Source organism: Astyanax mexicanus, chromosome 5 (assembly GCF_023375975.1).
Source record: "Astyanax mexicanus isolate ESR-SI-001 chromosome 5, AstMex3_surface, whole genome shotgun sequence".
Classification (NCBI taxonomy): domain Eukaryota; kingdom Metazoa; phylum Chordata; class Actinopteri; order Characiformes; family Acestrorhamphidae; genus Astyanax; species Astyanax mexicanus.
Genome location: NC_064412.1, coordinates 40,840,735 through 40,866,912, shown reverse-complemented (window position 1 = coordinate 40,866,912; position 26,178 = coordinate 40,840,735). Strand labels below are relative to the sequence as shown.

At 36.7% G+C, this 26,178-nt stretch overlaps 1 protein-coding gene across 1 annotated transcript in view; it reads left to right on the top strand.

Moving 5' to 3' along the window:
* Positions 1-26,178, top strand: part of dock9b (dedicator of cytokinesis 9b) — a 200,715-nt gene that overhangs the window by 144,699 nt on the left and 29,838 nt on the right. The window contains exons 31-47 of the mRNA XM_049479075.1: positions 492-670; positions 2,164-2,262; positions 2,413-2,524; positions 3,820-3,950; positions 5,886-6,000; positions 6,675-6,741; positions 7,162-7,209; positions 8,790-8,926; positions 10,406-10,512; positions 10,942-11,079; positions 11,531-11,713; positions 13,158-13,271; positions 14,443-14,658; positions 16,242-16,299; positions 18,445-18,551; positions 20,207-20,329; positions 20,976-21,089. Of these exons, the coding sequence (XP_049335032.1) occupies positions 492-670; positions 2,164-2,262; positions 2,413-2,524; positions 3,820-3,950; positions 5,886-6,000; positions 6,675-6,741; positions 7,162-7,209; positions 8,790-8,926; positions 10,406-10,512; positions 10,942-11,079; positions 11,531-11,713; positions 13,158-13,271; positions 14,443-14,658; positions 16,242-16,299; positions 18,445-18,551; positions 20,207-20,329; positions 20,976-21,089 (2,048 nt within the window). The remainder of the gene's footprint in view (positions 1-491; positions 671-2,163; positions 2,263-2,412; positions 2,525-3,819; positions 3,951-5,885; positions 6,001-6,674; positions 6,742-7,161; positions 7,210-8,789; positions 8,927-10,405; positions 10,513-10,941; positions 11,080-11,530; positions 11,714-13,157; positions 13,272-14,442; positions 14,659-16,241; positions 16,300-18,444; positions 18,552-20,206; positions 20,330-20,975; positions 21,090-26,178) is intronic.

Sequence of the window (26,178 nt, the reverse complement as noted above, 5' to 3'; positions counted from 1 at the left end):
TATGTTTTTTTAGTACTTTCCCAATATTATTCCTCTAAAACTACTTAATATGGGTGTGACATATTATATCATACACAATATATAGTGAGAATAATGTTGTGATTTAAAAATCTCTGTATAGAAAGCAGTCTACTTCTTAGTGTTTGGATTACTGTGTAGCTTTAAGGGTATTTTTTTGTATAATTGTAGATATTTGCAGTTTATATATGTGCCAAATATGCTTCACTTGTTGTAGCTATTGTTATTATTTTTTTCATTATTTGTTATTCTTTGTAAGTTACAGAACTTATAATGTTGTACTAAAAATGTTAACATTTGTTTTGTTGCAATAGTATATTATCGCAAAAATACCCTGAAATATTGTGATTTTAAACACATCCTCTTATTCAGTTAATTAACTAATGAGTTGAGTCATCTAAAAGAATATGATCCTGCTTCTCAAACTGCTACTCAGATATTCTGCTAATTATCTCTCTTCACTTTCCCTGCAGACCTGCAGCTAGACTACTCTCTGACCGACGACTTCTGCAGGAATCACTTCCTGGTGGGGCTCTTGCTGCGAGAGGTGGGTGGAGCCCTGCAGGAGTTTGGAGAAATCCGACAGATATCCATCCACGTGCTAAAAAGCCTGATGATCAAGCACACTTTCGACGATCGCTACACCTCCAAGGTCAGGGAGTGTGAATTTCAACCAGTTCTTTCAGGATTGTTCAATTCAAAGTTTAATTCATACTAATTTAAATAAACTAGTTTATAGTTCATTTAAAACATTAAATTCACAGTAATTCCATCATGAGCTCACTAACCAGTAATATCAGTGCCTTTACTGGCTAAAACCTATTTACTGTAGAAAAGCAGAAACATATAAGAATGTTTTCTTTGATTTTTTAAATTAAATTAAATTAAATTAAATTGTGTTTTAGCCGTTTAGCTCTATTCAAGCCCATTCATAGAGGACTCCCTCACAGGGTCCCTCTAGTGATTTGCATAATATGCATGTTCTGATATAACAGGGAGATAGGGTGTGAGTAGGCTCTTTGTAAAGCAGCTCTGGCTTGGCTGCATGCATAGTTGTGCAAGAGTTTTTTTGGCAACTATATGTGTGTATTGGACATATCTTATTTAGATACACATTTAGATACAGCACATTGTGCTCCAGGGATTGGATCTTTTACCGAAGAGATTTTACCGAACCGGCAACTTGGGAAAATCTGCTTTCAGCTATAGTTTAGAGTGAGCTGGAGAAAGGCATGTGCTAATTCTCTTAATTAATCATCAGTGTGTGTTTGCTGTAACGTAAAAAAATATAAACCAATCAGCCTCTCACTTTCCATGTTCTTTAAAATCTGACTTTGGCAAATTAGTATTTCAATAGGGCAGTGTCCAATGCATATGGGGAATGCATTGGGGATGCACCTGTGTTGACAGTTCACTGCAAAGATATCAATGGACGTCTGAATGTTGACTGTTGTCTAGGTTGATTTCAGTCAGTGGTGTATCAGTGATTTCCATTTCCAAAATAGCAGTAGCCAGACATTTACTTGAACACAAGACCACCACACCCATCGGCGGAGATACAGTATATTCACCAGCAGGAGCAAGGCATGAAAATAGACTTTTGGCAGGTGTAAGATAGCAATGAGCTCAAGGTGTAAGAGCTCTGAGTCGATAACCACCTCTAGTCAGCCTGCGACTGTTTTATTTTATTTTAATTTTAGTTGATTTTAGACATTTTGTATGATTTTCATGATTATATTAATGATGTTTTAGTTGCATTTTGTACTTCTTTTAACTTTCCTTTACAGTTAATATTGTATTTTATTATTTGAAGTTATTGCTTACACATATTTTACTGTTTTATGTCCTGAGTTACCCTTTTATTCATTTCTTTTCATTTCTTTTGTGATTTGCTGACATTAGACTCCCACATGTGAATTTAACTATTATTATATTTATCTTATTGGTTTTCTCATAGTTTTATCTTAAAACTATAAAAATGCTTTTTTTTCAGTCTATATTATATGATTGGCTTGGCAATATTGTAAATGAGTTCAGCCCTCAATGTACTTCAAGTTTAATAAAAGGTGGATTAATTGAATTGAGTCACATTTGTATGTATATATCTGGGATAATTATTTACCCTGTGTGGTTTGAATGTTTCAGAGTCAGCAGGCGAGATTAGCGACTCTCTACCTGCCTCTGTTTGGGCTGCTGCAGGAGAACGTCCACAGACTCAACGTCAGAGAGCCCTCCACCAATCAGGTGAGTTATATAAACCAGTATCATCTAAAACACAAACATCAGATGTTCACACACATTCTGTACTGAGCTTTAAGCTGTATTTCACTCTGTAAACAATCCATTAAAGACCCAAGTTAAAGGGTCTGACTGTACATTCGGCTCTGTTTCTAGAATGGGAAAGAAGAACCTGTCCTGAGCATCACAACAGCAACACCACATAAACCTGCTGGAAACCCTGAGAGCAGTCTACATAAAGATGTGTTTGGTGTCATCTCTGGCACAGGTGGGTGTGTACTCACACACAAACAGCTCTGAAAAAAAAATAAGAGCACTTAAAAATGATGAGTTTCTTTGATTTTATAATCAAGAGGAAGATGGATGATCACAAGCCATCAAACCAAACTGAGCTGCTTAATTTTTGCACCAGGAGTGGCATAAAAGTATCCAAAAGCAGTGTGTAAGACTGGTGGAGGAGAACATGCCAAGATGCATGAAAACTGTGATCAAAAACCAGGGTTATTCCACCAAATATTGATTTCTGAACTTTTAAAACTTTATGAATATGAACTTGTTTTCTTTGCATTATTTGAGGTCTGAAAGCTCTGCATCTTTTTGTTATTTCAGCCATTTCTCATTTTCTGCAAATAAATGCTCTAAATGACCGTTTTTTAATTTGGAATTTGGGAGAACTGTTGTCTGTAGTTTATAGAATAAAACTAAAATATTCATTTTATTCAAACATATACCTATACATAGCAAAATCAGAATAACATGATTTAGAAACTGGTCTCTTTTCATTTATTTATTTATTTATTTATATATTAAGATGGTTCACTATATAATTTAACAGAACAAAATTGTCTTGTAATTTTACAGTAATAATGTAATACATTTACCTGCCCCTAAAGCAGCTTTTAATTTTTAATACAGCACAGTGTTTCTGGTTGCATTATTTTGTCCTTGAAATGTAAAATCACTCCTTTTTTTCAAATGGTTTAATACAGTTTGACTTTTCTCAAAACTGTTTTTAGACTCGTATATCAATTTCATAACCATTGCCTTTTTTAATTAAAGACAACATACCTTATTCCCTACCTGCTTTAGCTAACATCTGTGCCTTTGTACCTACACATTATGTCCAAATGTCCATGGACACCCTCTCTAATGAATACATTTAACTTTTTAGTCAAATTTTGCACCCATTTCTAGACAGCATGTCTAGTCCCTGTAGATAACATTGAGCTGTGAAACAGTAGAAATGTGTATCCGGGAACGATGCTGCTCCATCTAATACTTTTGGGTTTGAGAAGTTGAGGATTTGGGAATGAGTTGTTGTGGTGATCATCCAACATCCTGACCTCACTAATGCTCTAGCTGCCGATTGCAATCAAATCCTCATGGCAATGATCCAGAATCTAGAACAAAGCCTTCCCTGGACAGTTACTCCTACAAAAGCAGTCCCAATTATTTTGTTCATACAGTTTTTTAACAGTCTACTATGACACTACTTTGTGAGTTTTTATGATCTCCTCTGTATACTATATAAATTGAATCAGACTCTTCTGCTACTCTCTGCAGCTTCCCCCCACACCTCCACACCCAACATCGGAGCGGTACGCCACGCCGACTCCCGCGGCTCTCTGGTCAGCACTGACTCTGGGAACAGTCTTCCTGAGAAGAACAGCGAGAAGAGCAGCTCTTTGGATAAGGTGCAGCAGATGATTTAAGCCTTTGTGTGCTTGATTTACTGAGTATAAACTCCCTTTCTCTTCTTCATTATTTTTCATGTAATAGTAACAATATTCTTAAAGCACTTTTTAGAATTTTACACTTAAAGAGTTCCTGCAGATGTGTGTTAGGGGTGGAAGATTGATCGCATGTCCAATAGCTTCCCAAACACTTTCCATCAATGATAGGGTGGAGATGCGGCAAGTCATGGCATAGCATCTTTGATTTTAAGGCAAGCTCTTGAGCCAGCAGCAGTATGTGGATGAACATCGAACTTTTGGAATAGTGCACCAGAGTTAATAGCATAACGTTGGGTTATTAAAATGTCTTTAATTAAAAGACAAAAATGATATGGCATACTAGCTTATCAGACTTGTCTTCTTCTCTTAATGTAGATTATCTATTCTTTCTAATTTCTTATTTTATTCTTATCAACTGCTCATAATAATGCCATTATTTACTACTAACCATACCTCATACTCTCCTGCCTTGTGCCCTCTGAAATCCTGACCAATCAGCAGAGAGAGAGGTTCACTCGTAGACACACCCTCACTGTGCTGCCCCTCCCTCCGGAGCCAGAGGACTCCGCCCCCCTCAGCAGGGCGGCAAAACGAGTGACCATGGATTTCTCACTGCTGTCGAACCCGAGGCTCACTGAGAACAGCACACACATCACTGCTAAACCCATACAAGTAGATCTACAGAGTGTCCCTTACTGGGGAGTGAAGCTGTGTGTGTGTGTGTGAGTTCTGCCCTGCTTTTGCCCCTGCTGAAAAATACAGTTCAGGTTTCTGCTGATAGCTGGTTTCAGATGGTATAAGCTGGTCTTTGATTGTTAAGGTGGTTGAAAAGCTGGTCAGTCAAACCAAAATAATATTTTTCATTTTCACACATGGATTGACCACCTGTCCACACCTGAACCCTATGAAGACTTTGCTCAGTGCTCTAAATCTCCCATCATCAATACAAAACAATACAAGTTGTGACATTTCAGAAGCTTGTGGAAAGAAACAAGGCCACCTCGAATGCACTGGTGTATAAAACTGGTAAAATGCCACTAGTAAAGAGCCAAACTGATCTACCAGCTTCACCTGTCAGGCTGTTTTTTAGCAGGGGTAGTGTTTGTGTTGGTTATTCATTTCCTTTCTTTTTTTTGTTGTTTTATATGTGTGTTTTTAAAAGAGTGGGTTTCTCTCTCTGGGTTTGGATTTTGGGGTCTCTGTTTCTCAGGGTCTACTGGTCTTAGAGTTTTAGGGTCTCTGAGTCTCAGGGTTTCATGGTCTCTAAATTTTTGGGTCTCAGGATCTCTGTATCTCCTGGTTTGTAGATCTCTGTATTTTGGATTATCAGTGACTTGGGATCTCCAAGTCTCCTGGTTTCAAGATCTCTGTGTTTCTTGGGGTCTACTGGTTTCTGGACCTCTGAGTATCATGGTCTCAGGGTTTCAGGGTCTTGGGATCTCTGTGTCTTAAGATTTCTAGGTCTATAATTCTCCAGATCTCTGGGTTTCAGGGTCTCTGTTTCTTGGGGTCTACTGGTTCTGGGTCTCACTGTCTCAGGGTTTCAGGATCTCAGGGTCTTTGGATCTTAATGTCTTGAGATTTTCTAGGTCTCTGGGTCTCAGAATCTCTAGGTCTCCATGATAATTTAGGTTTCGGGGTCTAGTTGTCTCAGGGTTTCTGTCTGTCAGGGTCTCTGGGTCTCCTGGTCTCTGGATCTCTAGGTTTTGGGGTCTCAATGCCTTAGGATTCCTAGGTCTCTGGGTCTTCTCGTCTCCAGATCTTTGGGATTTTGGATCTCAATGTATTGGGATTTCTAGGTCTCTGGATCTCCTGCTCTCCAGGTCTCTGGGTCTCAGGATCTGTAGGTGTTTTCTGGTGAACTTTCTGGTAAACTGTTTGTGTGTGTGTTTACAGACTCAATCTGCATCTGCTCTTGGGAGCTCTATTCTGCGGTGTGACAAACTAGACAGAGAGGAAATAAAGAATCTGCTGATGTGCTTCCTGTATGTTCTCAAGAGCATGTCTGAGGGTAAGAAAGTACACAAGCACAAAATACCACTTTTAATAATATGATATAAAGCCAAAAAAGGAAAGAAATGTTTAACCCTTCTTTAGTGTTCAGGACTCCACAGGAATACCAGAGAGCATTTGAGTATTTAGGTGGTGGGTCGTTATTCTTAGCACTGCAGTTACAGAGACATGGTGGTGGTGTATGAGGTGTTAGTGTGTGTTGTGCTGGTATGAGTGGATCAGACACAGCAGTGCTGTTGGAGTTTTTAAACACCTCTTTAAACAGCTCACAGCTGGACTGTTAATAGTTCACCAACCAAAATGAATCAACATAAACTGTACAGCAGCATATTTAGAGCTTCTGTCTTTAACTTTGCATCTACAAGGTGGAGCAGCAAAATAGAAGTGTCTTATGGAGTAAACACAGTGTTTAAAAATTCCAACATTTACTTTTTTCATTTGTGGTGGTCTCTCCTGTGGGGTCCTCAGCATTGCAAAACAGGGTGAAATGAAGATAATAGTATGAAATCTGTAATTATATATAATTATAAAACTATAAAGTGTCTGAGATGATCAGTGAAGCTGAAAAGATAAACACTAATCGTAGAAACAAGGACATGTTCAGAATATACTGATGAGATCATAATATATTTTGTTTAAAGATTAATACCCTACTATTATCTTTCCCTCCAGATGCTTTATTCACATACTGGAACAAAGCCACTTCCTCTGAAATGACGGACTTCTTCACTCTGATAGAGTAAGGACAACTGAACTTAAACATCCAAACACATCCAAATTTGGAATAAATACACAGTTATTATACACTGCCTGACCAAAAAAACAAATCACCACTTGGATTTAAGTAAGTAAATGATGTGGGGTTGATGTTGCAGATGGTCTGCAGGTTTAGGTTCAGCAACAGTATGTTCTGAAAGAATGAGGTCAGCTGACTACCTGAATATATTGAATATAGACCAGGTTATGCCATCAATGGATTTTTTCTTCCCTGATGGCACGGGATTATTGAAACAATGCCACAGTGAATGAGTGCTGCAATCAAAGCTAAAGGCGGACCAACAAAATATTAGAGTGTGTGTGACCTTTTTTTGGCCAGGCAGTATACATAACTTTCTGTGTTTAAAAAAGTGTTGCTATTTTTTTCTCCTTTGTTCTTCAGAGTGTGTCTCCATCAGTTTAGATATATGGGGAAGAGGTTTATTGCCAGGTAAGCATGGTTTTCATCACTGCTTGCACTCTATTGTAGTGAGCATATCAAATATAGCATTTAGTCCATATGCATATGGCATTTAAACTATTGTATTCTACACTCACAGTCAGCTAGAGGTGCAGAGAACCCTCCCTGCTGTAATACCTTGCTCTGAATGATCTTTTTGAATGATTTCTTTATATGATTGTGTATTCTTGGCTGAAACGCTGGCGAGAGTGCAGTTAGTCAGTGCTAGTCTCCTGGCCTCCCTGCACGGGGTAAGAGCTGTGTGCTGACCAGTGGCTGAATACTAACAGCATGCTGACTCTTGTTACGCTGCCTAACACTCATATTATATCCCATAAGCTGCAGCTGCCTGTGTGTTTTTGTGTTGTTATTTTGTTTGTTTGTGCTGTGAGCTGCAGGCCTGCATGTGCACTGCTAAGCATGTATTTGTGTGTACTTTCTAAAGTGAATGTGAATCATCCAGCATACTCAGCTTTCCATATATTTTTATGGCTTACCATAATGACCACATTCACCAAGAGCTAAACTGCTGGTCATAATGGAGTGGTTGCTGTTCTTTCCCTGTAGTGACTAAGCTTCACTTGTGTCACTTGTCCTTTTCTTTAATGATTCACTATTCTCTGTTGCTATGAGGCAAATGCATAGGTTCCACAATATATGACAAGATACTGTGTACTGTATGCCTTGATACCAGACGAATATACAGTATTTCACAAAAGGGAGTACACGCCTGATATTTTTGTAAATATTTTATTATATATTTTCATGGGACAACACTCTTGGACTGCTTGTGTTCAACAAAAGATTTGCAGGCTTTCTTGTGCATCATCTTTAGAAGAGGTTTACATGTAGGACAGTGCCATGTACACAGAGTTGCGGTGATGCAGTGTGTGGCAGTCCTCCCACTTCTTTAAGCGCTACACTAATGTTGGCAGCACTCATGAATCTATTACGCTAAACATGGACTCAACTTTTCTGGACGACTTTAAGAAGGCCTATTCTGAGTGTCACCTATTCAAAAAAACACTTTATGAACTTGACCATTGTGCTGTAGCTCAGTTTTAGGGTGTTAGTGGTTTAGACATTAATAGCTGTGTGTTGAACTATTTTTAAAGCATAGCAAATTTACACTGTTGTACTAGCTGTACACTGACTACATTGTATCAAAGTGTCACATCTTCAGTGTTGTTCCATGAAATGATTTAATAAAATATTTACAGAAGTGTGAGGGGTGTACTCACTTTTGTAAGATGCTTTGTGTATCTTTTAGATGATAATACTGACCAATATACAGATCCTATATACTTGACAATATGGTCTTTATTAGCAATAATGTTTTGACAGCACACTCCTCTTTTCCAGAAGATGAGAGGCTGTAAAGTCCTAGTTTATACTACTGATTTCAGTATAAACTCATTTCAGGGGTTGTGACTACAGGTTTCTGGACAGACAGACAGACAGATAGATACTTAATTGTCTAAGGCGATATAGTGTAGGATTTGATATTTAATGTTTGAATGAAACTAACTGGTGTATGGCAGGTTTTGTCATGAGGCTGTGTTTGTTTCCAGGAGTCAGGAAGCAGTGGGATTTCTGCTTCCAGACAGGAAGTCGTTAACCCTTCCTGTGTCTCGTAACAGAGCGAGTGTCCTACACACGCGTTTACACCAGCTTGGCAGCATGGAGAATGCACACACTTTCAACCACAGTAAGATACAGTTCTCAACCTCATTTATGCACATGTGCACATTCATGCACAGATCCCCACAGTGTTTTTATTTATGCATTTTTAATTAGTAGTTGCTTTATGATCTGAACTATTGTTTTCCAATGCTGTTTTTTTGTAAGGGGGCATGTTGGGCCCTTGAGCAAGACCCCTACCCCTAACTGCTCACTGGGCACAGCAGATTATGTGTACACTAGTGTGTATGTATGTGTTCATGTATGTACAGGACACAAGCCTGACCCTGATTTATGCACTTGTGCACATAGCCCACAAATCCCCACAGACACTTCCTTATTCATTTGAATTACCATATTTTTCACACTATAAAGTGCACTTAAAATCCTTTAATTTTCGCAAAAATCATCAGTGCACCTTAATAATCGAGTGTGCCTTATGTATGAATTCTAACAGTCAAGTTGTAAAGAGTAGTAAAGCCACTCTGCTGAAATACAGTGTTATACAGGAGTTATATCAGTTTAGTTCTCCAGCACCAGGTCTGGAGTAGCATTAGCACTGGAGTAGCATTAGCAGCTAGTTCTTTCACCGTTCCGAGGTGAGTATTATCAGGCTGTAGCCTGCTGCTAATCTCGGCTAGCACTGCTGGAGTAGTATTAGCATTACCTATTAATCGTGCTAAGTGCTAGCTCTGTCACCGTTCAGAGGTGAGTATTATTGGCCTGTAGCCTGTGCATGTTAAATCAAGCTACGTGGGAGGAACTGCTAGCTAACATCGCCCTGGTTTACCGAAACACTCAGGGTTCCTCAGTGTAGCTCTGTCGGGCAGCTTTAGCCATGGCTAGAGCTAGCAGCTAGCTGCTAATGCTAATACTGCTGCACCTTAATAAAAATCTGTAAATCTAAGCTAAATAAACAGAATCTAATTAAAGAAACGGAAGCGCTTTACTCACAAAAATGAACAGTCTTCATTAGAGAAATCTGTGTAGCTTAACATCCAGCGCTAGTTTGAATTAAAAAAAAAAAAGTTTTTTTTTTTTAAGAATTACAGTTCTGTGTACTTAGCTTAGCTTTGCAGGTGCTAAATTACCTGCTAAATTAGAAGAAAAACATTGTAACACCCCTGTGTTTACTGGTGTCGCATTATGGTTGCCTTATTTATGCAAATAGACCAGAAAATAGACTTTTATTGATAGTGTGCCTTATAATCCAGTTTGCCTTATGGTGCCAAAAATACGGTACTATTAGTATCAGAAAATTATTTTCCATTGCTGTTTGTTTGTAAGAGCAGTGGTGACATTGCCAAGGTTTTGGGTTCAATACCCAGGACTACTAAACCATGGCATATGTGCTGTCTTTTCTGATTGTACAGATGGCAATGATGTTGTTTTTTGCTACTTATTCTTCTATTTGATTATTATTTGTTTAGTTCTACTTTAAGGTTTAGCCTATTAAAATTGTATATCTAAATCAGTCTCAACCCACTCTGTGTTCCTCCTCCTTCAGCCTACACTCACGCTGATTCTGAAGCATGTTTACTGGATGCCAACATCTCCACTGAAGTCTGTCTGACTGTGCTGGACACCCTCAGCATCTTCATTATGGGCTTTAAGGTATTCTGTTCTAGTTAAAGGTTTGATAGTTTTTTTTTTCTAAAATCTTAAATTAAACAATCATTAAAAAAAAGTTCACTTTATATCCAATCAGAACAGTGAACAACACTGCTATCTAGAGGTCAGGGTTTAAACACAAACCAAGTCATTAAATCTTGACACTTGTTTTATTACTTCAAATAAAGGTATACATAAAAAAAAAATTAACTTAATATTTTGAATGCATGTGTCGTAATCAGTACTCCTTACAAGACATGATTTTACTTTAATGTAGGTGTAATTTGATTTCTGTATTTACTCACTGTTGTGTGCAGTTACATTTATACTTTTACGTAACACATAGTACAGTCTTATTTATACTTTTATTCAGCACAGTTATTTATTGCTTTTACAAAATACTGCATTTTCCCCAAACCTTCCTCCTGGTAGACTCAGCTCTGTGCTGATTTGGGCCACAACCCCCTGATGAAGAAAGTGTTCCAGGTGCACCTGTGCTTCCTGCAGATCCCGCAGTCAGAAACAGCACTCAAACACATCTTCACTTCTCTACGCACTTTTATATATAAGGTAGCACAACTCATTAATGTTAGTTGTTTTTTCTTGATATTACCTATTCTGACCCTGATTCTGGGTTTTGCTGAATACCTATGAAAGACTGGATTGATTGGATTGATGTACTTTTTGTTGTTTTATTTTTGTTATATTGTTAATTGGTGTCAAAACTGGCATTTGATGTGAATGTGGTTGATCCATGGTTATTTCAAGACAGGAAATAACGGCTGAAAATATTTGGACACATAAATTTTGTGTTATACAGCCCTCACATCAAAGAAATCTGTATAAAATATAGAAAAAGTTATTTAAAGTGAAGGTTAACATATCTCTTTATGTGTAATGTGTTTATTAAGAGTAAATCTTGAAATATATATTGTTACACAATGTTTGAATGAAATGTAATAATACTGCTCATTTAATAAAATTATTAATATAATCTTTAATCTTTTCTAATCTTTTCTAGTTCCCCTGTACGTTTTTTGATGGCCGTGCAGATATGTGCGCCTGTCTGTGTTATGAGATCCTGAAGTGCTGTAATTCTAAACTCAGCACCATCCGCAGCGACGCCGCCCACCTGCTCTACTTCCTCATGAAGAGCAACTTCGACTACACCGGCAAGAAGTCATTCGTCCGCACTCACCTGCAGGCAAGAGAAAGAAAGAGCAAAATGAGATTAAATGATGCAGAGGGATAAAGAGAAAACAATTGAAACAACTGAAATACAACTGAAATAAGTTAATTGAGCAGCGAATTTATGTTTTTGTTCCTTATTGTGATAAAAAGGGCATGTGACTGTAGATATTTAAAGTCAACATCAATTTCCTTTTTACTTTTTGTGCATTAATATGTCTGCGTCTCTGCATCACTCTACAGTTTACACTGCAAAGGTAGGATTGTGTGGGTGGCTCAATGGATCAATCACAGCTGCTGATATCTGTGTCATGTATAATCAGAGTGAAAACTGATTGACCTTTATTACAGGATTATAACAAAATATTTTAAAATCACCCGCAGATAAGTGTCTCATCACATTCTTATTGAAAAACAACTCAATATTTTACTCAAGAGGCTAAAAACAATAATACTTTTATGTCACTCCTGCTACAAAATTTAACATTTTTTATTTTTTATTATTTTTTATTCAAATTTTCCCATTTTCTCCCCAATTTCGCACAGCCAATTACCCAACCCACTCATTATAACTCCCAATATCACTAGTAATGCCCCAACACACCAGGAGGATGAAGACTAACACATGCTTCCTCTGATAAATGTGAAGTCAGCCATGGGCTCTTTTCGGACTGCTGCTGATGCAGTATTGCCAAGTAGCATCACAGCACACTCAGAGGAAATCACAGTGACTCGGTTCTGATACATCAGCTCACAGACGCCCTGTGCTGCAGACATTTTAGTGATGTGGGATGAGAGCGCCATCTACCCACCCGGAGGGAACAGGGCCAATTTTGCTCCCTCTGAGTGCCGGCAGCTTCATGGCAAGGGTTCCAACCTGCGACCTCCTGCTCATAGTGGCAGCGCTTTAGACCACTGGACCACTCGGCGCCCCTACAAATGAACATTTGTGTGAGATTTAATTACAAGTTACTGTTAAAGAGGCATTTTATTAAAAAGGTATATATTGCTTAGGTGCTTATGAATATATCTCAGCTGATGGGCGTAGTGGTCTGGAAGTGAGGTGTGTTCAGGCAAATTTCTGGCGTATTGCTATCTTGGTGGCATAAACACAGATGCACCACTGACTGAAAAAAAAAAACCCTGACAACATTTAACAGTCAGACATTCATTGCTATTTTGGCTACTCATTACACACATACACCCCTGCTCATTAGACACACAAGAAAATGCGGCAGTGCAAAAAATTACTTTTACAGCTCAAGTTCAAGCAGGTCAGTTTCCTCGGCTGAGAAGTGCCGAAGCACTGCGCTGTTTAAATACCAATTGCTAAAATATGGTCATTTATCACTGATTTTAATTTAGAACATTCATTTATCTTAATAGGCTAAAGTAGCTTAGTATAGTTATGGATGGTTAATATGATATAGCATTTTTATCTTTTCTTTATATTCTTTCAGGTGGTGATAGCAGTCAGTCAGCTAATAGCTGACGTCATTGGGATTGGAGGAACACGGTTCCAGCAGTCTCTGTCCATCATCAACAACTGTGCCAACAGCGACAAGACAGTGAAGGTAAAAGCAGAGGAAATTATGATTTTAACAGATTCTCCCAGCTGCTGTGACTGACTTTATATACATTCAGATTTATTATAATTTAACTTCATTTAATTTATACAATCAAACACCAGCTTAGAAATATACATTATATTATTGTCAGGGTTGGGAGGGTTACCTTAAAAAAGTATTCCACGATTACTGATTACCTGTTTAAGGTAAGGTAATCTTAAGGATTCCAATTTGACATTTTCATTTTGTTTTACATTTTATGGCATTTAGTTGACACTTCAATCTAGAGCGAGTTACAAGGTTTTTCCAGTTACAGGGGAGGGCCAGTGTAGTGTTAAGAGTCTTGCACAGAGACTCCTATTGGTGTAGCACAGCATAGTCACCCAGACCGGGAATTGAACCCCAGTCTCCCACATGTTAGCTCACTGGCAGGCAGTGGTGTTATCCACTGCACCACACCAACCACTTTAAAGTAATGTAATCGGATTACTTTCCGTTAATTTTGCATTTACTGTCTATAAAGGCAACAAATTCAAATAAAGACAAAGGAGATCTATAATTCACATATTATAATTGGTTTTCTCTGTTTACTACACCACATATACCATCTACAAAATTGGAACTTTACAGCCAAAGTAAACAATCATAGATTTTTTATAATAATGTAAAAAGATTATAAAAAAAGGTATCACAGGGTATCTCACAATATGATATTGTAATGATATGAAAAATGATATCTTGTTACTGCAATACTTAATATATCACAAGACAGTTCTCTACAATTTGTCACAATGTCTGTGTTACTAAAGAGGATAAAATACTACTAAATAAGCAAATACCAGGAATCATGGATTTATTGGTGTCAGTTTCACAAATTTTAACAACCAGTGTTCTTCACAGCATGTTTACCCTATTCATTTGATTAGCGCCACCATGTGGCGTAATGAATCAGTAACTTTAGTAAGAATGAGAGTTTAGAGCTCCTATCTTTAAATAACATTTTACACCAGGTATTTATATTGTATCGTAAAATTAAATGATAAAGTATATCACAGTTTTGTCCCACCCCTAGTAAAAAGTGTAAACTGATTTTAGTAGTTTAAGTATTTTGGATTGTTATATTGGTTAAAACATTAACTAAACTCTCTCTCCGTTTCTCTCTTTGGTTCCCCTTCAGCACACTGCCTTCCCCTCAGACGTGAAGGACCTGACTAAAAGAATCCGGACGGTTCTGATGGCCACGGAGCAAATGAAGGAGCATGAGAAAGACCCTGAGATGCTGGTGGATCTGCAGTACAGCCTGGCCAAGTCCTACACCAGCACACCTGAACTACGCAAGACCTGGCTGGACAGCATGGCCAAAATCCACGTCAAGAACGGAGACCTGTCAGAGGTCAGCATGAACAGCACAAACATCACACTTAACTATTCACTAGTACTGAAAATAACTAGCTGAAGATGAATTGATTTACAAAAGCTTTATGAGCAATTCTCATATACAAATATTTTTTCTTACATAATTAATGAATAGAGTTTTATTATTATTTTTACATTTTTGTTTGCCTATTATGAACTAGCAGCACCATTTAGAGCTATCAAATATTAAAACTAAGCTTTATTTTACATTTATGTTGAAGGGAGATTAAAATATTCAGTATAATAAAACCTGAATTAAATCAATATAAAAACAGCAACAGTTTAATTTGATATTTTTTTTAAGAACAGCAAGCAGCTCCCTTCAACCTTAAAAGCAGATTTTATATATATATATATTCATGTTCACATAAAGGTTTTTACAGGTTTCTGACAGAAGCAAAGGTTTATCTACTGAGATTCCCTCTGGCAGCTTCTGTATGTAAAAATATTTAGAATTTAGATTAATTAAATTAATTAACTCCCAGCATTAATTTTAAGCCTAAAATTATTATTTTTTGTGTATTTTTAATGAATAGAGAGAAAGAGCATATTAATCATTTAAATGGTTAAACGATTCTTGTCAATCTCTAAAAATTAGAATATCATTGAAAAGTTACTTTATTTCAGTAAATCAGTTTAAAATGTGAAACTCACAAATTATATAGTAGGCCTGCAACTAATGACTATTTAAGTAGTCAACTAATCTAACGATTAGTTGACGATTAGTTTTTTCGATTAGTTGCGATTATTTTGGCATGGCCTTTATTTGTACTTCCTACTGGAGATGGTACCAATACAATGCACAATGACTGTTAAACATTTAGGCCCCTAGATTGTGTAGTTACTATAACAATTTTAGTACTGGACAAAATACAGTGTTACAGTGTCCTTAGCCAGCTACTTTAACTTACATTAGTAATGTTAATAAAGGAGTTAACCCTGTTTAAACTCACTATGTCATGCTTTCTGCAGTAGTCTAATCCACCACAGGTAATATAGAACCTTTTGCAATTTTTACAGTCCATTCAAATCACGGCCCACCCCATAAACCAAGCCTAATTTAAAACCTACATTTTTAGTAAGTAAATCATTAAAACAGACCTTTTTAACTACAATTTTAAGTTGTAGGTGCTGTACCTCCTGATTTCTGACACCAAAAGTTCTGCTATCTTGTCTGGCGGCCGCGTAATGAATGCCCTCAAAGCAGGAGAAGAGTATAAGAAGCTAGCAAAGCTTTTTCATATTTTCACATAAATGAAACAAAACATGAGCATATATAACGTATCCACCAAGAGTGAGTACACCCCTCACATTTCTGCAAATATTTCTTTATATCTTTTCATGGAACAACACTAAAATAATTAAACTTGGATATAACTTCAGAAATCCGTGTACAACTAGTAGATCTCTCATAATCAGACTCTTATATTCTAGATGTGTTTAAGCTAATAAGTCATAAGATAATTAGAAGATGCTTGAAATTTTTATTCAGGGTCTGTATACAAACAATATATTTAACAAATGGCTATATAAATGTATATGTATATATTTCCTGTGCAGGCAGCGATGTGCTATGTGCACGTGGCAGCACTTGTGGCAGAATACCTAAAGAGAAAAGGTGAGTCTGGGGTAAGGGTACTAAAAGACCACAGGAGGGCGCTGCACATACACACATTTACCTAATACACACATCATTTTTATATGTGCATTTTCTTCACACACTATACTCTTTAATGATTATTTCACTCCCACTGAAGAGTGATGCTCATAAATGCACAGAATACAGCATCGTAGCAGAATGTGAAGTACAGACAGTATAATTGGTACAGAGAGATACGCTGCAGGTGGTTAGAGCACTCAGATAAATTCACTCTCTAACACACACACACACACACACACATACACATATAGGGTCTTAAATGTGTACAAGGGTCATCGTCATACTGCAATGTGGAATTCCGTGAAAAAGTCTAATCTAAACATATCTGATAACACTCGCTCTCACGCATGCAGGGCAAAGACTATCCTCGTGTCTGTCTTTGACATTTGTTGTTTTGTGTGATTAGAGATGGAAATACTAAAATAATGCCAATAATGCTAAACTTGTGCTTGTAACAATTGTAAAAAACTTTCTATATACATATGAATATGTGTATAAACCATTTTGAATGGTTAAATATGGTTCTTTAAAGAACCATTTTTTGAGTTTTTATATATATATATTTGCTCTTTCTCACTTTTCAATAGTGTGAGTTCTTTTGTAATGTGTAAACATTCTGTAATAAATGGACCTATAAAAAAGAGGAGATACCATTTTGGAGATGGACAAGGTTTTCACAATATTTTTCAAGACTGTATATAGATGAACTGCCAAAAATATCCTTATGGAACTGTTTTTTAAGAATTTATTTATTAGGGGTGAATCTCAAGGCACTTTTTGATTCGACTATGATTCAGAATTCTGCGATACGATTATAAAATGATTATTAATGCATCTTTTTCTTCTATACAGTATTTATGTTTCCTCGTTGCTTGACTACATGGTACTTTTAAAGTAAAGTATTATAAAGTAATGATCCATAATAGATTCTGCTACTTAATAGACTCTTTATTTCTATTTATTTAAAAAAGGCATAGTTATTTAAATTAATCAAACGAATAATACAAAAACTTTAGGGTTAATATTGTTAGGGTAATATTAAATCCAGCTACGAGGAAAGAAGAAATAAGAAGGTGATTACCGGTATAATGTTATGGCTGACCAGTATAATGTATATGCAGAGCTGGTTTTAATGTTGTGGCTGATCTGTGTTTGATCTGCGTATGAATATAGTGTTAAGAAAAGTATATAATAGAGTTTTTTACTGTATTATAGTATCTCAGGATAGTTTGAATGAGTTTATCTGGGAGCTTTAATGGAGGTGTAGCTGCAGTAATGTGTCATCAGCTGTGTGTGCATGTGTGCGCATGAGTGTGTGTGTGAGAGAGAGATCCTGAGAGTCTTTAGCACAGTGTGGACGAAAGTAGTGGATGGCTCAGTGGGTAGCTTGCTGGATTTGTGTTTGTGCTAATCGACAACCAGTGCGACATCGCGAGCAGCCACAAACACACTCACACACAGAAATTTGGGAACACGTAAGAAAAATGCATGATCAAATGATATGTGTAATTCCATGTATGTAGAACATGAAATTTTACAAGCACACTAGGAGGACAAAATGCGTCACTGTTACACAAAATGTGTATATGTTGGCAGCGATTTTTGGAATTTATTAAGAATGTAAGTAGTCCCCAACCTCTAATAGTTACGTTTTTTTTTTTTTTTGGAAGATATGTACTTTACTCAGTTTTCACTGTAATACTGTACTTTTGTTTTACACCTTACATTTACAAAGAACTCTGTACGAGTCTTAAAGGTACTTTTTGTATTCATTGTTTGTATCAATATAGTTTTTTATTAACATCCTAACTAACAACCAAATGCAAATGAAACAGATGAAAGTGCAACTGCCAACAGCCTTGCTAAATCAACGCAAACATACTATGACTAAACTACTTCCTTCAAGTCATTCGTTTGAAAAAAAAAAAAAAAATATATATATATATATATATATATATATATATATATATATATATATATATATATATATATATATATATAAACAAAGCCCAAAATTTAATTTAATATATGATTTGATAAATGACGTGTGTTGTATGTTCAGAACCTGCTAACAGCCCTGCTCTCGTTCTTCCTCCCTCTCAGGAATGTTCCGGCAAGGCTGCTCGGCGTTCCGAGTCATCACTCCCAACATCGACGAGGAGGCGGCCATGATGGAGGACGTGGGCATGCAGGACGTGCACTTTAATGAGGTTTGCTCGCTATAATGTAACTGAGCCTGCGAAATGATCAATAATTATAAGCTTATTATAGGAAATGTTCCCTGAGGGTCCTTATCTTATCAGGACGAGTGCTAATGGCCCTTAACACCATGCGTCAGCAGTGAAGAACCGCAGAGGCAGGAGAATGTGGGCTTTCTCTCTGTAGATAATGCAACAGGTAGCCTTGACATTATCTTATCAAGAAGGCTAATAAAATTGCCTTTTCCCATTTTAAAGGAGAAGAGTTATGATTAATTTGTGATATAATACACTACCAAAAGGGAAAAAGAACCCTGATATTTTTATGCAAACATCATTTTTATGTTTTTTTTAGATGTTTCTTTCAGGAGAGAAAAACATCATATTTTTCTAGCCTATCTTGCACTTCTTGGTCATCACATGACTAATGATCTGTACTGTATGTCATATGATCTGAGGTTATTGCCCCCCATGCGTCCATCCATATGAGTCAGGGTACCACGGCATCTGTCAGATGATCAGTGTGGCTGAAAAAAGCAGTGAAGAAGCTGGTATTAACACTGAGCTGTAAATCACATGCCTTTTGACACAGAAACTTTATCACAATAGATGTGGTAGCAGACTGTGTGCTGCAGAGTACAAAAGAGTAATGGAATAGGAAAAGCACACCAGCTTCTGAATTTTTCCCATTGGTTGATTGATTGGTTGATTGATTGATTGAATACAGGATGTCTGTGGATCCTTAAAAAGTCTTAAAGTCATTTAGCTTAAAGAAACAATCAGTAATAAATGAGAGTGAGTGAAATGGCTACAGAAGTCCAGAAGTTTTTTGTTCCACCAGGTCCTCCCCAGAGGCAAAGCCCACACGGGTTTGCCAGATTGCCAGGAGAAATTATTCTTCTTACTCTGTAGCTGATCAATAAATAGACATACGTCTCTATGTCCAAAATGCCTGTCTCTACTATTTTAGTGGTGGTGCTGAATTATCCAGCTGTGGTTAGCAAACTTACTGAAGCTCAGTGATTACCTGTTCAGCAGATAAATATTCAGCTCGCCTGGTTTCATGGCTGCAGCATACTGTTTGTGTGCTGTTGTCTATATCTGGCAACCCAGAGTGTGGAAATGGGACTGGAAGATTGGTGGTGGGCAGATTCGGAGGCTAAATCCCACACAGATTTTTTGACATACTGCTCAGTTCAAACAAAAAAAAAAATACTGGCTGAAGTTCTGCTGCAGTTATTAAGATCTGCCAGTGTTTAAACTGTTTTATAATATCTGTTTAATAATAATGAAACATGTTTTATTAATACAGAATATGTAATACTTAATAGTCCATTTAAAAAGGCCTTAATTTGTCTGAATTTGTTTTAGCTGATTTACTGGTTTAATGGCAGACAGAATGATGATACTGTAAGCAAAGCTGACAAGCTTACTGTCAAACTTTTTGCATTATTGTTATTGTAATTGTAATTTTCCATAATTGAGCACTTCCAATGAAAACTATTTATAACACATGTCTCTCTTTCATGAGAAGTCAGTTCATTTATTTACTATTATAAGTTATTTTATTTTAAACTGTATTTTGTGAATGAGATATTGGTGAAAGTGTTTGGAAGGTAATGTCTGATTTTGATTAAATATCTGATGTTTGTGTGGGTGTGTTTTAGGAAGTACTGATGGAGTTGTTGGAGGAGTGTGCTGATGGGTTATGGAAAGCTGAACGTTATGAGCTCATCTCGGACATCTACAGACTCATTATACCCATCTATGAACAGCGCAGGGACTTTGAGGTATGCACCAGAAATATATATATAAGGATTTAGTCTGCAAATCTTATGAAATTAATTAATTTTGCATGAGGGAATTTACTTAACAGTGATAAGACTTCTTCTCCTTATTTTTAGTTTTTCTTAGACAAAACTGCTTGTAGAAATCAAGCAGTTAAAATCTACACAATAATATGACCTTATTGGAAGATATGTCAAAATAAAACCTTCCTAAGTAAATAAGCATGAAGATCATAAGTCTAAATCCCTGGTCATCTTCAGCCTTATAGCATCAGGCACATTGCAGTGGATAATTGGCTAAGCTAAATCAAAAAGAAAGTTTGGTTAAAATAATAAAAAAGGCATTGATTATTATTTTTGTCACAGTGCGTAAATCGAGTAGCCACTCCCATCTCAGTCATTTATTCTGAGATTTCCCATCCCTGGAGGATCAGTCATAAATTTTACAGACATTTTGTAGTAAAGAATACATTATTCCACTTTTCCTGGTTAAACTAATCCCATTCAAATATGGTTTTAGTCTTTGACAGTAACAGAACTTTGACCTGGGATTTTTAAACTTTTGCATGCCACTGTAAACATTTTGGCCAGGGTTAAAATATTATTGTACATCAGTAATTTGTTTCATATGTTTCCTCCCTGTGTACAGAAATTGGCCCACTTGTATGACACCTTACATCGGGCCTACACAAAAGTCATGGAAGTGATGCATTCTGGGAAACGGCTGCTGGGCACATTCTTCAGAGTGGCCTTTTTTGGTCAGGTATGGCATTTCAGAGTCTGAAGCGGCAGTGTTTATTCCACAATCATTAAAATCTGTGCAGAAATAGTTATACTGAAGGTATTCATTATTTAGCTTAAGGTTAATTACTATAATAAATGCTGCTGGGAAGCTGAGCGGTTACTGGTAAGAATGGTTACTGACTGCGTCCCAACTGTGTACTACACGCTTATACTATCAGCTATAGACTATATAGATACTAATCTTAAGAGTGTGGCAGGATAGTACACTAAATATTAATGTAATAACCCATTTTATACTAGTAAAACATAATGAAATGTTGAAATTGCAGTTAACTGCCATTTTTTCTGTGCTAAACTGCCTTTCGCATTTGCATTGCATGGTGAGATAATAGTTATAATCCATTATAACCACACTCAAAAAACGACCTGTATCGTGAATATTTGAGTAAACTCAACTTTAACTTTAACTTTAACTTTATCTACACTACTACTAAAAAAAATGGTAGTATTAGTAACTTGCAGAGATGTCAAGTAACAAATACCTTGTTTACTTACTTGAGTTGAAATTTAGGTTATCTATACTGAAGTTATTATTTTTCAGGTTACCTTTTACTTCTACTCTTTACATTTTCACACAATTATCTGAACGTTCTACTCTTCACATTTTAAAAATAGCCTTGTTACTCCTATTTCATTTCAGATTGTTTTTATTCTGGCTTCTCATCATTCAAAACAAAACCCAATCCAGATAAATCTCACCATCCAGATAGAGTGAATCTGATTGTGATTGGATGCAGAGAAGTATAAACATATACCATTCCGACTCCCTATTAGTTTTTATGATCCAACACACCTGCACACGTCACGCCCCCCACACTCCAGCAAGAACATGGCAGACGTATGAAGCCTAGTTTGAAGATGATCCATGGCAGAGCTTCAAGAGAATTCAGGCTCTCAAAATGTTCCATCTACATTTCTTTATTAAATTTACATTCTAATAAAATACATTCATTTGCAATGAGCATATATGCAGCTGAAACAGGGAGTCAATAGCATTTTAATATAATATAATAGACATTGTGGCTTTTTAGATTACTTTTACTTTTATGCTCAAGTAGTTTTGGAAAAGGTACTTTTACACTTTTTTAATTGAGGAAAAAGCTTGAGTTGATACTTAAGTATTTTAAACCATAGTATCTATACTTCTACCTCAGTAATGAATGTTAATTCTTCTGACACCTTTGGTAAGCAACTTGAATGCAGTTGGGATGCACCATTGTTCTGTGACCTGTATGTTTGCTGCTTAAGGCTTGTGGGGTTTAAAATGTGTCTGTGTCTATCCTGGCTTTGGATTAATCAGATCTTTCCTGCTCTCTTTTGTTTCCTAAGGCTGCGGTAAGTGCTTCTGCATAATGCCTGGCATGTGTACATATGTGTGTACATATGTGTGTGTGTGTGTGTGTGTTTGACTTAGGGCTGGACAGTAGCTCGATATCAATATTTATTGCATTTGTAAATTATACAATAAGAGTAATGGTGAGCCAGCAGCTACATGCCATCTGGATGCGTGTTCTGACCTTCAAAAGATCTAAAGACCTGCGTACTGTACAGACATTATACACATAGCAAATCAAACTCTATCTAACATCAACCTGTTATCAACTATCAGTGAGTAATCCAGCTCAGAAAACTGTTAGCATCGCAACTAACACAGTCTAACACTGCAGAGATTGCATTGCACATTACCTGCTACAGCACTGAAAAGGCTAGCTCTAGATGTATCTGTTCATCACAGCCTTAACATACTTGAGTCTAGGACTGATTCTAGGCTTCATAACACAGACTCAGAATAAGATATGACATAACAGCAATATCATTCTAACCAGTACAGTTCCATTGATCTGTCATCATCTCTCAGTGAGTAATCCAGCTCGGAAAACCAGCTTGCATTGCCAACCTGCTACAAGCCTGCCAAGGCTAGCTGATAACATCATGGCTAACCTGCTCCAAAACACTGCCGAGGCTGGCTGCTCTATAAATTAGCATTACGTCTTTAACCCAGCTACTGCTGCTGTGTCTGTTAGCATTGTGGGTTTAAATCAGCAGAGTCCAGGCCAGGGCTGATTCTAGGCTTCACTACACAGACTTAGAATAACCTGAAAACATATGATATGCATATCTACATTCTATATAACCAATGCAGTTACATATCAGCAAACTGATTGGCTCTTTTTGCTGAAGGGCGGGACTTCATCCCTAAACAGGTGCTGTGATTGGCATTACGAGCAAACCCATTCATATGGCAGTCAGTAAATGTTCTCCTTATTAAGAATTGAGCTGGTTAATTCAGCTGAATCAAACAAAAATTCAAATTTCAAGATAAAAGTCCTAAGGCCCTGATAAATATTCTAAATAAACCTGCCTACATTCAAAAGTCCCCTCTATAAGAATTAGAAGAGTCAGGTCAATTCATTATTTCTTCTGTAAACTTTTTTCTTCTTGGATTTGACATTAAAAGATGAATATGAGATGAAAGATCAACATTTTAGCTTTTATTTATATTTATATTTTATATTTATATCTGGATCTGATGCGCAGTTCAGAAGACTTTGTCTAAACCCACCCACCAACAAAATTATTGGAACATGTGTCTGTAGGGTGTGTTTTGTTGTGCAGGTGTGTCCTCATACATTGATCTTTCAAACAGTAAATAGCGCTAAATGTCTACGCTCAGTTTCAAATGAAAACCAGAGAGCTGTTTATGAGTGATAAACAAGCAATTGTGAAGCTGAGAGAAGATAGAAAATCAATTAGAGTCATTGCACAAATAATGGCCATAGCCAGAACAACCATTTGGAACATCCTAAAGCAGAAAGTCGTCACTGGTGTACTAAGTAACAGATTATAAACGGGTAGATCAAGGAAATCCACAGCATGGATAATGACGTCAGCAACAACCTCTAGATAGCATAGTGAAGGTATCTACTGTTTACAGAAAATTTCATGAACAAAGTACAGAGGCTTCACCAGAAGATGCAAACCATTATTACTAAGAACAATAGAAAGGCCAGGCTGGAATTTACTAAAAAGTACAGAGACAAGCCTGACTATGGACTGATAAGACAAATATAAATCTTTACCAATGTGATTAAAAAGCTAAAGTAAGAAAGGATCTGCCCATGATTCCAAACATACCAGCTCATTTGCCTAATATTTATCTTTTTGTCTCAAATCCAAATGCTTTCAGTCTACAGCAGAAATAAAGGGATTGGCCGCACCCTTTCAATTCATTTAGAGGCGGCTGTATTGAATAAAAAATAAAGGAAACAATTAAAACATGGTAAAATATCCCATTCTCTTAATATTTTATTATTCAATATAACCTAACAAAACTTGCCAAAACTTCCTACAAAATTGGCATTGGCTGCTGTCAGCTCACTGCATTCATACCATGCTTTTATACTGTTTATATCAATATCAGAATTATTTTATATTGAAATACAGCTCTGGAAAAAATAAGAGACCACTTAAAAATTATGAGTTTTTTTTTATTTTACCAAATTAAAAACCTCTGGAATATAATCAAGATGAAGATGTATGATTAAAAGCCATCAAACCAAACTGAACAGCTTGAATTTTTGCACCAGAAGGGGCATAACGTTATCCAAAAGCAGTGTGTAAGACTGGTGGAGGAGAACATGCCAGGATGCATAAAAAACTGTGATTAAAACCTAGGGTTATTCCACCAAATATTGATTTCTGAACTCTTAAAACTTAAAACTTGAATATGAACTTTTCTTTGCATTATTTGAGGTCTGAAAGCTCTGCATCTTTTTTGTTATTTCAGCCATTTCTCATTTTCTGAAAATAAATTATTTGAATGACTATATATATTTTTTTGAATTTGGGAGAAATGTTGTCCGTAGTTTATAGAATAAAACAACAATGTTCATTTTACTCAAACATACACCTATAAATAGCAAAATTAGAGAAACTGATTCAGCAACTGATTCAGAGCTGCATATTGTGATATATATTTTGGCCATATCGTCCAGCCCTAGTCTGACTCTTGTCTTACTAACTCATTTTCAGCTCAGATCCTGCTTATCTTCCATATCATTAGCAGAACTCTACAGCACGCTTCATTCCAAAGAGAAGACAAGATATCTTCTCTTTGAGTGGATCCCTTTCACTCATCTTCACACATGACGCAGATAAAAAAGTTGTTTCATCTGCTTCTCAAGTGCTCATCCATCCCATCATCTCAGCTATCACTTTAAAATGGAAACTCTCTTACTCTGGTGCGTCTGATGGCCATTGTTAAAGTGCGCTAACACTTTAGCGAGTGCTTTGGCCATTAGGCTAACAGAGTCAGTAATGGGTTTATGACCCATGTAGACTTTCTGCTACTGTCAGCTGACAAAGGAGGCCTGTACTGTAAGGGTCAGATGGGAGTTAAGTGTTTTTTTTCACTCTTTGCTCCCCCCAAAAAGCCCGCAGTAATAAAGTTCATGTTGACTGACAGCTTTAGAAGTGAAAAACAAAGAGGAAGCTCCAGGTCAAGGCAACCTAAAACACATACTGAAGCCATAAACTGGAGTAGAGTGTGTTTTTCAGCAGTACTGCTGAGACAGGTGTTGTTGGGGAACTTTGAATACTAGAGAAAGTCAAGCTGAAAAGACTGTTTTTGTTGTTTTCTAGTTTCCATTTTGCTGTTTGCTAATTGAATGAATAGTAGTTGTTCATCAGTTGAACTGTCCATGCTCCACCCACATGTGTTATTTGCCAGGAACTGATGCTAGAGATTGTGCTGCACTAAAGTTTTTGTCGCCAGTTTTTTTTTTTTTTTCAGCAGATTATGATTTAAAAAAATGAGTTAGAAATAGCATAATGGGTGGTACATGCACCTCATCTGTTCTAGGAAGGCTTTTAAGTTTAAAACCCCTCTCAAAATGTGACATTCAACTGAGCATGGTGGCATTGTATCTTAAATATTATTATATAAAAGTTTAGTAAACTTGGTGGTTATAGATTGATGTTTAGCATAGTTTGAACATTTTGAACTTCACTTGCTCTGACAAATTTCAATGGTTCCAGTCACATAAACA